This window comes from Myripristis murdjan, chromosome 15, assembly GCF_902150065.1.
Source record: "Myripristis murdjan chromosome 15, fMyrMur1.1, whole genome shotgun sequence".
NCBI lineage: Eukaryota > Metazoa > Chordata > Actinopteri > Holocentriformes > Holocentridae > Myripristis > Myripristis murdjan.
This window is the reverse complement of record NC_043994.1, coordinates 33014962-33027461: the sequence shown is the minus strand read 5'-3', so window position 1 is coordinate 33027461 and position 12500 is coordinate 33014962. Positions and strand designations below refer to the sequence as shown.

At 45.8% G+C, this 12500-nt stretch overlaps 1 protein-coding gene across 3 annotated transcripts in view; it reads left to right on the top strand.

The window, feature by feature from the left end:
• Positions 1-12500, top strand: part of qkib (QKI, KH domain containing, RNA binding b) — a 60896-nt gene that overhangs the window by 7105 nt on the left and 41291 nt on the right. For all 3 annotated transcript variants that reach the window (XM_030071284.1, XM_030071285.1, XM_030071283.1), the window contains exon 2: positions 11691-11830. In XM_030071284.1, the coding sequence (XP_029927144.1) occupies positions 11691-11830 (140 nt within the window). The remainder of the gene's footprint in view (positions 1-11690; positions 11831-12500) is intronic.

The window sequence follows — 12500 nt, the reverse complement described above, 5'->3', positions numbered from 1 at the left end:
GGAGCCGGCGTGTCTCCGCCCCTCTGTCCGTCACGAGGCGGCATAACTTCCAAACACATGATCAGATTTCCACCAAATCTGGTATGAAGGTTGTTCAGTGGGTGTGGCCTATCACGATGAGGTCGATAACTTTTAAGTTGATTCCCACGTCGTCACAAAACTGTGAGCAGGTCTGACCTGATTCACCGTTCAGACCCTGCAGTCAAAAAGGGGCGTGGCACTAATTAACATGTAGAAGCACTACAAATATGCACAGACGTGTTTTTTGAATTGAGCAGCACAGCTGGCAGGGGGCGGAGCTTCTCACATGCTGTTTGTTTATGTTTTACAGAAGATCTCTTAAAGGTTTACAAATCGTTGGGTAATCATGAATACGTCATATAGTTAATTAATTATTTTACAATAAACTGCTTAATGTATATAGTTATAGTTATAGTTATGTACAGTTCACTATTAGAAGTAAACATTAATCCTCCTTTCATTGTTTGTTTACTGTAAAATAACCATCACACAGAGTTTAATTAACTATAAAATTACCATTTATTAATGAGGGTTCTTCTAAAGTGTTAGCACTGTCACCATGTGCTGCTTCTGTTCTCTGATTTGATGCTGTGCAAACAGAACACAGCAGAACACAGCAGAACACAGCAGAACACTGCAGAACAGAACACAGCAGAACACAGCAGAACAGAACAGAACACAGCAGAACACAGAAGAACAGAACAAAACACAGCAGAACAGAACAAAACACAGCAGAAAACAGCATAACAGAACAGAACAGAACACAGCAGAACACAGCAGAACACAGCAGAACAGAACAAAACACTGCAGAACAGAACACAGCAGAACACAGCAGAACAGAACAGAACACAGCAGAACAGAACAAAACACAGCAGAACACAGCATAACAGAACAGAACAGAACACAGCAGAACAGAACACAGCAGAACACAGCAGAACAGAACAGAACAGAACACAGCAGAACAGTACACAGCAGAACACAGCAGAACAGAACAGAACAGAACACAGCAGAACACAGCAGAACAGAACACAGCAGAACAGAACAAAACACAGCAGAAGAGAACACAGCAGAACACAGCAGAACAGAACAGAACAGAACACAGCAGAACAGAACACAGCAGAACACAGCAGAACAGAACAAAACACAGCAGAACACAGCAGAACAGAACAGAACAGAACACAGCAGAACAGAACACAGCAGAACACAGCAGAACAGAACAGAACAAAACACAGCAGAACACAGCAGAACAGAACAGAACACAGCAGAACAGAACAAAACACAGCAGAACAGAACACAGCAGAACAGAACACAACAGAACAGAACACAGCAGAACAGAACAGAACAGAACACAGCAGAACAGAACAGAACACAGCAGAACAGAACACAACAGAACAGAACACAGCAGAACAGAACAGAACACAGCAGAACAGAACAGAACAGAACAGAACACAGCAGAACACAACAGAACAGAACACAACAGAACAGAACACAGCAGAACACAACAGAACAGAACACAACAGAACAGAACAGAACAGAACAGAATAGAACAGAACACAGCAGAACAGAACAGAACAGAACAGAACACAGCAGAACACAACAGAACAGAACACAACAGAACAGAACACAGCAGAACACAACAGAACAGAACAGAACAGAACAGAACACAGCAGAACAGAACAGAACAGAACACAGCAGAACAGAACAGAACACAGCAGAACAGCAGGTTCTGTCATCAGGCTGCTCGGCCTCAGTTCTTCTTCCACTAAAACTCCAAATCGAGAGACGTTCTGTCTTTCTAACGAGCTCGTTAAGTCCCGGCTAACGAGGGGGCGGGGTTTGATTGTTCTGCTGTCGTCTGTGTGGCCTTCAGGAGATCAGGAGCATCATGTGACCTGCTGAAGTGCTCTTGAGCAACACTGTAATATGAGTCTGTCTGGATCAGATCTGATGGTTTGTTCCTCCTCAACTTTCATCACGTCAAGATCAGCTGTAACAGAGGGGGCGTGGCCTCCCGCTCTGCTCGTTAAGAGGTTAACGAGTTCTCGCCGTGTTGCCGTGGTGATGAGAGTGAAGTTCTGTTTGATTTGAGGCGGAGTGAAGGAGATTTGAGAGGAAAATGAAAAACTGTTTTGGTGGCCGAAGACAACAGCTGGAACAAAAATGAAAGCAAAGCTTTTGAATCTGAAGCGGCGCAGCCAGAACGTCACAGGAACGTCTGGAAACACGTTCCGCGTGGGAACAGAGAGATGCGGCTTTTTCTGCTGGAAAGAAGCAAAAGGAAACAGGCTTGTGTGTTAGGGTTAGGGTTAGGATTAGGATTAGGATTAGGATTAGGATTAGGATTAGGGTTAGGGTTAGGGTTAGGGTTAGGATTAGGATTAGGGTTAGGGTTAGGGTGTGCAGACGTGAGGTTGGAGTTATTTGACTCAGCGGTTTCATGGATTCGAGCTGAGGTGATTACAGTTTTTTTCAATTGTTTACACACAATTTTGAAAACAGCTCCTTTTTTCTAAACACGTCACACAATGAACCAAACAGCACAGCCACTCTGCACAACACCCAGTTTGTCTGCAACATGAAACATATCAGCCAAAGACAAAAAAATCTGATTTTGTTCTCACGTCACAAACACAGTCTTTCAGTGATCGTACTCTGTTTCCATCTGTTCCATACTACTGTATACTAACTAATATAACTAATATATATACTAACCCTATACTGTAATAAATTCAAAACACATTGGTAAAAACCCTTTTTTAAGAAATAGTGATGGAATTTATTCAGAAATATTGTTTGAGAGCATGGTTATGGGATAATTTAGATGACAAAAATATACTGACAAACCCAATACATTCTTCATGATTACTTTGAGGTATACAGAGAAAGTACACAAGTACTATAAACGTACCAAGTACTTCACAACACTGATGCTGCAGACTGAAAATACTGATTCCTTCCCAAACACTCAGTTCCAGTAACATGTGAGTGAACAAGGACAATCAGCAGCAAACAGTGGTTTTGTTGTGTGCAGACAAACAGGACGCTGAGGGAAGCTGCACTGAGAGTTCAGCCAAACCTCAGCACAAACACAGCACACAGTCATTCTTCTTCTTTGTTCAGGTGCTATCACTTCTTCAGGTCCCTCTCTACCTCTTCCTCTACCTCCTTCTCCTCCTCCTCCTCCTCCTCCTCCTTCTCCTCCTCTCTGGACTGTCAGCTCCTCCTGAGGCAGCACCTGCTCCACACACACACACACACACACACACACACACACACACCTCTATGTAACAACATCTTCCAGTCGACCCAACATGGTGTGATGTGTGTGTGTGTGTGTGTGTGTGTGTGTGTGTGTGTTTGTGTGTGTGTGTGTGTGTGTGTGTGTGTGTGTGTGTGTGTGTGTGTGTGTGTGTGTGCGGCGCTCAGATCACCAGCTGGGACGGAGGCGTGTTCACCCGCCTGGCGATCTGAGCGGGAAAGAACGGTTCTGCTGTGTTCTGGTTCTGTGGACGGAACCACAGGAAGTGGAACAGAGGACCGTCACACACACTGAGAACAGATGGTCACTCAGCGAGGCTCCTCCCCCTCACACACACACACACACACTCACACACACCGGCTGACTCAGTCTGAGTTTGTGTGTGTGTGTGTGTGTGTGTGTGTGTGTGTGTGTGTGTGCAGGGATCAGGCCGGCGGGTCAGATCAGGAAATTGATTGGTTGAAGGAGTTTTTCGAAAGCTGACAGCGTCCGGCTGCTGCTGTAATACCAGCGTTCATAAATCACCCTGACAGTTTAATCATCACCGTGCGGCCACACACACACACACACACACACACACACACACACACACACACACACAGTATGCTGGAAGCCACTGTTAAGTCTGTAATAACCCACCTGAGATGGCAGAACAGCGCCACCTGCTGCCAGCTCTTCTCTTTCCTGGAAACAAGACCAAGCTCCTCCTCATCCTCGTCTTCATCACTGCCTCCTCACCGTGCAGTTCCATCCCAACACAGAGAGAACACTGCCCCCTGCAGGCTGGAGGAACATCACACCGCCCCCTGCAGGCCGGAGGAACATCACACCGCCCCCTGCAGGCCGGAGGAACATCACACCGCCCCCTGCAGGCCTGGAGGAACATCACACCGCCCCCTGCAGGCCGGAGGAACATCACACCGCCCCCTGCAGGCCTGGAGGAACATCACACTGCCCCCTGCAGGCCTGGAGGAACCTCCTCAGGAACAGCAGCCTCTCTGTCTTGAAGAGCCTCAGTTTCGTCCCGCCAGTCCAAGTTGCTGTTGAGCTGCAGCGCCTCCTGGTGACAGGTTGGTTCTCCTGATGTTGAGCTGAAGGTATCTGCTGGTCTTCTCCTTGTCGTCTGTGATGGACAAGTCTTCTGAGAACTTCTGGAGGTGGAACCTTCCCAAGTCTCAGCAAGGAACTGAGATTTTACTGAGAGTGTCCAGTGAGACAAAGTCAGGCTAAACGAGTCACTGACAGGCTTCCTGTTGATCAGCAGGTGATCAGCAGGTGATCAGGGTGATCAGCACGTGATCAGCAGGTGATCAGCAGGTGATCAGCAGATGATCAGGGTGATCAGCAGGTGATCAGCAGGTGATAATTCCTTCCTGTTTCCTGTTTGTAGGAACTGGAACAAGCAAGCATGAACTCTGGCAAGGCATTGAAAACATTTTAGTATTTTATTATATTTTCTGGACCTTTTAAACACTTAAATCATAGATCTTAATCAAGTATCCAAGTAATATATGGTGAAGAGTTTTAAAGCTTGGATGGACAACATGTAAAGTGATTTTTGACGGATTGACAATCCGGGCCCTGGGCCTCCTCTGAGCTAGCCTCCAGTCTCAGCCTGTATTCTCCACCTGCTGTGGCTTCCGGCCTGGGACCCCTCCGCTGCTGCAGCCTCGGCCCGCATTTTCCATCTGATGTGCCTACAGTTTGGATCCCTGCCATCAGCTTAACACCAAGTAACCATGGCTAATCTGTTTCATTTTCTCATTGCTTTCTTTATTTTTTTTTTACCAAGTCAGCACACTTTTAGAATTTTTAATCATAGTGAATCAATACATATATCTGTCCGTGTGACAGATTATAACACACCATACTTGCATGTACGTAATAGTGATTCACTCTTTGCCACAAGGACATTTGGTTTTTCTCACGATAAGACTCCCTTGGTGGCATTATGTTCATGTTACATCATGAGGATTCTTCATAAGTCAGTGGATCTGTCTGCAAATCGGACTGTTAAGAAAAAATCTCCTCAAAATCGCAAAAGCTTTTCTGTCCTAAGTCATGCCTTGATTATGCTATTACTAATGATTTCTAGGAATGTCCATGTTCACCCAGACCCAGATATTCCTGTTTCCAGCATGTGTGATAACATAGGTTCTCCTGTTAGTAGCCTGAACATCAATGAGTTTTGCTTTTCTGACTTCTGTTCTCGTAAAAACTTGGGGTTCCTCCACATTAATTCTAGAAGTCATTCTATTACCAAAGCTTGATCAGTTGAAAGTCTGGGTTCACTCTGCCAATCCTGATCTACTAGTAATTTCTGAAACCTGGCTCAAAAAGAGCATCAATAACTCAGAAGTCAATCTGTCTGGCTATAACATATTCAGACAGGATAGATCCTCTAGAGGCGGTGGAGTTTCTATCTACACCAAAGACCACCTTCAGTGTTCTGTGATCTCATCTAAATCTGTGCCCAAACAATTTGATCTGTTGATCTTACAGATTAAGCTCTCAAACAGCTCTTGTCTTAAAGTAGCTGGGTGTTATCGTCCACCATCTGCTGCTGTTGATGCCCTCCCAGCTTTAAGCTGTCTCCTTGCCCCTCACCTTAGGTCTGAGTTTGTCTTATTAGGAGACCTTAACTGGGATATGTTGAAACTACCAGATAAGGTTTCTCTCCAACTCGATTCTCTTAATCTATCACAAATTATTTCTTCTCCGACAAGATATGATAACAAGCAATCAGAAAAGGCAACACTCATCAATGTAATTCTCACTAATTCTCCTCACATGTATCGTTCTGGGTTTTTTTTGTAATGATCTCAGCTTGTATTCATGCAAAGTTTTCTGTTAAAAATACACCTCTGATCTGCCACAAACTCTTTTTAAAAAATTTCAATGAACAAGCCTTTCTGCGTGACCTATCCACTATAAATTGGCATAGAATCAGTCTGATCCCCTCTACTGATGATGCACGGAACCTGTTTTATAATGATTTCAGTACCATCATCAATAAGCATGCTCCAATCTGGTTTCCGGTGTGGGCATGGCTGTGTCACTGCAACTCTTAAAGTCCTCAATGACATCATTACCACACTTGATTCCAAACAACACTGTGCTGCAATTTTTATTGATTTGGCTAAAGCATTTGATACAGTTGACCACGCAATACTCAGAGACAGACTTAATAACATTGGTGTTAGCAACCACTCCTTAATGTGGTTTTCTCACTGTATGTCTGGTAGAACCCAGTGTGTCAAATCAGATCACCACTTGTCACAGCCTTTACCTGTCACTAAAGGCGTCCCCCAGGGCTCCATTCTTGGCTCAACTTTGTTTTCCTTATACATTAATAACATTGCTAGTACAGTAGGAAATTCAAATATCCATTTGTATGCAGATGACACAGTCTTATATTCAGTCGGACCCTCACCTGATGCTGTTCTGTGCTCTCTTCAGGACAGCTTTAATAGCATACAGGCAGCTTGCTCTACCCTCAACCTTGTCCTGAACACATCGAAAACAAAAATCATGTGGTTTGGTAAAACATCTGTTAGTGCTCCTGGAAACATCACAACTCCAAATGGATCAGCACTCGATACAGTCTCCTCTTATAAATACCTTGGTTTCTGGCTAGACCGTTCACTTTCTTTTTCTCAACATTTACTACATCTCCAGTCAAAAGTGAAAGCTAGACTTGCTTTCTTGTATAGGAATCGCACATGCTTTACTCACTCTGCAAAATGTTCCCTTGCCCAGATGACCATCCTCCCACTGTTCGATTATGGTGATGTCATCTACAGACATGCTAACAAGAAAGTCCTTGAACGTCTTGATGTTCTGTACCACTCCTCAATCAGATTTGCCACAAACGCTCCATATTCAACTCATCATTGTGATCTGTATACATCAGCAAATTGGCCATCATTACACACCCGTCGTCATATCCATTGGCTCACACTCAAAACTGTCCTTGGTCTGACTCCATCTTACTTGTTCTGCTTATTAAAATTTTCCGCCCGTCATATCTCACTATATGTTCCCTGAGTTAATACCTCTTTTGGTCAGTTCTCCTTCCAATCTGCTGCTCCCAGGAGTTGGAACGAGCTGCAAAAATCGCTGAAATTAGACAAGTTGATTTCCCTTAATGCTTTTTCCCTTAAAGTGTCTATTGCTGAATTGTGTAAACACACCTGCAATTGTTTTTTTTTTTTAGATCTAAACTGTTAACAAGCCTGTTCTGCTACCTGTTTGTACAATGTCCTTTTGTAATTTTTTTCCGTCTTTCTTTACTTTTTCTTTATCCCCTTGCCCCCTTCCCTTCAAGAGGTCCTTTTGTCCTCTTGCCAGGCCGTCATTGTAAATAAGAATGTGTTCTTAATTGACCTGCCTGGTTATATAAAGGTTAAATTAAAAAAGATCAGCAGGTGATCAGGGTGATGATGTTTGCTGAGCTCCACAGGTGAGACTGATAAACTGTGTTTCAGCTTCTGTTAAATTAATGGAGCTGTGGTGGCTTCTGGTCTGAGCTTTCAAAATAAAATCTTTGTTATTGTGCGCTTCTCGTTATTATTAACAAACAAAATTGGGGCGTGTAAATTACGGGAGATTCCCGGGGACAAAAGACAAAACGGGAGGGCGGCAGGAGATGAGTCTAAAGTGCGGGAGAAACCCGGGAAAAACGGGGGTGTTGGCAGCTCTGCCTGCCACCTGTCCTGAAAACACCTGCTTCCACTTTTCCCTTTGACTCTGCTGTTAGCTCACTTGCTAATGAGCTAACTAGCTAACAGCTGTGTTGACGGAGGCGATCTGAGCTGCTGATGAGCTCATCAGGAGGAGGAGGCAGAGGAGGCGGGGCCTCGCAGGTCTTCTGTGGTGCTGACAGCGCAGGATGCTGCAGTGCATGCTGGGAGTTGTAGGATCAGTGTTGTGGGCGATACGGAACCACGACAGAGTGAACAGAAATTGAAAAGTCATCTCACAGGCCTTGAGTTAGAGACCACACACACACACACACACACACACACACACACACACACACTTCAGTCTCAGGTGTAGATCAGCTCCAGACAGATGTGTTAACAGCGATCAGATAAAACATTAACTGAAGTGTGTGTGTGTGTGTGTAAACTGGATTTATGTCTGCGTCTGAACATCAGCCAGACAGCTTCATTAAATCTCCCAGCATGCTCTGGGGCAGCGTCGCTGTGCACATGAGGCCTGTGGAGAAGGTGAAAGGTCAGGGAGAAATGTGGGCATCATGGCAACCGTTGTCAGGGTGACACCAGCAGACTGAGCCTGTTCACACTGCAGTTTAAAGTGGTTCAGTTCCACTGCCGTCTCCATAGCAACGGCTGCACGGTTCAGTTAACTGATAGCTACAGAGTCCTGACAGGATGTGACATCACAGAGTTACAAACACAGCAACCAATCATCTTGCAGCGTGAGACCAGTTTAACCCGGTGAAACCCGAGGAAGACACATGTGGGGAGAAACGCCGACGAGCAAATCAGAAAGAAATCACCTGGAAATTAGCAGGAAATTATTAAAAATTACAAGGAAATTTCCCCCAAAGTCTAAAATTACAGGGAAATGAAAGTAGAAACAAACAGCCGGGACTCGAGGGTCACATGACCTGTCAGGACCAGCTGGGCTGCACCGCCGCCGCCGCCGTCGTTGTTGTTATTATTGTTGTTGTTGCTGTATTTGTTGTCATTGTTATTATTGTTGTTGTTGTTGTTGCTGTTGTCATTGTTATTGTTGTTGTCATTTTTGTTGTTGTTATCGTTGTTATTGTTGTTGACGTTTGTTGTCATTGCTGTTGTTTATGTCTCAGTGTGTGCATCAGCTGACTGGACATCTTCATGTTTCCATAGCAACAGTGAGAGTGCAGTTCAGGAAGTCTGGTGATGACGGGGGGATTGTCGGCACATTTTTTTTCTTCGGCGTTTCGACGGGTCGACCTTTACATTAATGCCCTAGTGTGTGTGTGTGTGTGTGTGTGTGTGTGTGTGTGTGTGTGTGTGTGTGTGTTGTGTGTAAGGCTGCTCTGTGGGATTAGAAGTCTGTTATGAAATATTGTTAATGTTCTCCTTCCTGCCTGGTTGCTGTCGCAGTTCTGATATGAAGACTCTTTCTTTTTCTTTCATTCTGTTTCTTTTCTGTTTTCTGCTTTTCTGCTTTCGCTCTTCCTCTGTCTTGTGGAATTTCCTCCTAGAATTCCTCTTGTAATTCCTTTTCATACATTTATGTTATGATAGAATTCAGGAGTGTAGAAAGTTTTCTCAGGTCAGTAGAAACTGTCCTGGGGTCAGCAGAAACTGTCCTGGGGTCATCAGAAACTGTCCTGGGGTCAGTAGACGTTTGAAGTGAGTTGCAGGATAAAATGGGAACTTTGGACAGAAAACAGGAAATAGATGAGTTGATGTGTTTTTCCCTCTATTTTCATCAGAGGAAATGACAGCAGAGCGCTGAGCAGTGTGTGCTGACTGTACCGAGTGTTACCGAGTGTTACCGAGTGTTACTGAGCGTTACCGAGTGTTACAAAGCGTTACAAAGCGTTACCGAGTGTTACCGAGTGTTACCGAGTGTTACAGAGCGTTACCGAACGTTACCGAGTGTTACCGAGCGTTACCGAGCGTTACTGAGCGTTACAGAGTGTTTCCAAGTGTTACCGAGCGTTACCGAGCGTTACCGAGCGTTACAGAGTGTTTCCAAGTGTTACCGAGCGTTACCGAGCGTTACTGAGTGTTACCGAGCATTACCGAGCGTTACCGAGCGTTACTGAGCGTTACAGAGTGTTTCCGAGTGTTACCGAGCGTTACCGAGCGTTACCGAGTGTTACCGAGCATTACCGAGCGTTACCGAGCATTACCGAGCGTTACCGAGCGTTACAGAGTGTTACAGAGTGTTTCCAAGTGTTACCGAGCGTTACCGAGCGTTACCGAGAGTTACCGAGTGTTACAGAGCGTTACAGAGCGTTACAGAGCGTTACGAGTGTTACCGAGCGTTACCGAGCGTTACCGAGTGTAACTGAGTGTTACAGAGAGTTACTGAGCGTTACCGAGCGTTACCGAGTGTTACAGAGTGTTACAGAGTGTTACCGAGCGTTACCAAGCGTTACCGAGTGTTACAGAGTGTTACAGAGAGTTACCGAGTGTTACAGAGCGTTACCGAGTGTTACAGAGAGTTACCGAGTGTTACAGAGCGTTACCGAGTGTTACTGAGCGTTACCGAGTGTTACAGAGCGTTACCGAGTGTTACCGAGCGTTACCGAGTGTTACTGAGTGTTACAGAGCGTTACCGAGTGTTACTGAGCGTTACCGAGCGTTACAGAGAGTTACCGAGTGTTACAGAGCGTTACCGAGTGTTACTGAGCGTTACCGAGTGTTACAGAGCGTTACCGAGTGTTACAGAGCGTTACCGAGTGTTACAGAGCGTTACCGAGTGTTACTGAGCGTTACCGAGCGTTACAGAGAGTTACCGAGCGTTACAGAGCGTTACCGAGTGTTACAGAGCGTTACCGAGTGTTACTGAGCGTTACCGAGTGTTACAGAGCGTTACCGAGTGTTACTGAGCGTTACCGAGCGTTACCGAGCGTTACCGAGCGTTACCGAGCGTTACAGAGCGTTACCGAGCGTTACCGAGTGTTACCGAGTGTTACAGAGAGTTACCGAGTTACCGAGTGTTACTGAGCGTTACCGAGTGTTACAGAGCGTTACCGAGCGTTACCGAGCGTTACCGAGCGTTACTGAGTGTTACAGAGCGTTACCGAGTGTTACAGAGTGTTTCCAAGTGTTACAGAGCGTTACCGAGTGTAACCGAGCGTTACCGAGTGTTACTGAGTGTTACAGAGCGTTACCGAGTGTTACTGAGCGTTACCGAGCGTTACAGAGAGTTACCGAGTGTTACAGAGCGTTACCGAGTGTTACAGAGCGTTACCGAGTGTTACAGAGCGTTACCGAGTGTTACTGAGCGTTACCGAGCGTTACAGAGCGTTACCGAGTGTTACCGAGCGTTACCGAGTGTTACCGAGCGTTACCGAGTGTTACCGAGCGTTACCGAGTGTTACCGAGCGTTACCAAGTGTTACTGAGTGTTACAGAGCGTTACCGAGTGTTACAGAGTGTTTCCAAGTGTTACAGAGCGTTACCGAGTGTAACACAGTGTTTCCAAGTGTTACAGAGTGTTTCCGAGTGTTACTGAGCGTTACCGAGTGTTACTGAGTGTTAGCAAGTGTTCCGATGTGTTATGATGGTTCGCCTCCAGCAGGACGGCGCTCACTGACCTGATCGAGAGCAGGACACAGTGTTGGAGACGGTCCGTGTGTGTGTGTGTAACAACGCTAACATGTTGCTACATGTTAGCGTGTTCTCCTGCTGTGCTAACAGGTGGCATGTTCTGTGTTGCAGAGATCAGCCGTGTGAGGAAGGACATGTACAACGACACGCTGAACGGCTCGGAGCGGCGCAGCAGCGAGCTGCCGGACGCCGTCGGGCCCGTCGTCCAGCTGCAGGAGAAACTCTACGTCCCTGTGAAAGAATACCCTGATGTAAGACACTGAGTGTGTGTGTGTGTGTGTGTGTGTGTGTGTGTGTGTGTGTGAAGCAGACACTGTAATGTGGTTACAGGCTGTTAGTGTGATTGCTGGCAGGAGCAGAGCTGCATACACGACCAGGTAATCAGATCAAGAAAAACTAATCAGGTTTCCTTTGCAGTAGAACACAGAGCTGTGTGTGTGTGTGTGTGTGTGAGTGTGTGTGTGTGTGTGTGTGTGTGTGTGTGTGTGTGTGTGTGTGTGAGGTAATTTTTTTATGTGTACATGTGCTGGATGCAATAAGTCCAATAAACGTCCAGGATTTCATCTTGGTAACATACAGATCCTTGGCCATTGTGTGTGTGTGTGTGTGTGTGTGTGTGTGTGAGTGTGTGTGTGTGTGTGTGTGTGTGTGTGTGTGTGTGTAACTATGGCTAGCCTGTGGCCTCTTCTGTTGGAATGTGTTTTACTGTTTTAATTGACATTCAGGAAGTTAAATAGCCCGGCCGTTTCAAATGAACATTGAGCCGCACCGACAAACCGTCCAATCAGCTGCAGCGCTCCGGCTGAGACCCGCCCCTCCCCCGGCAGCTCTGGGATCAGCTAGCTTAGCATTCCAGCTGAAGCTAACAGGCTAATATGGCAACGAGTCTCCACGACAGATTCAAAGTGACAGTGACAGGAG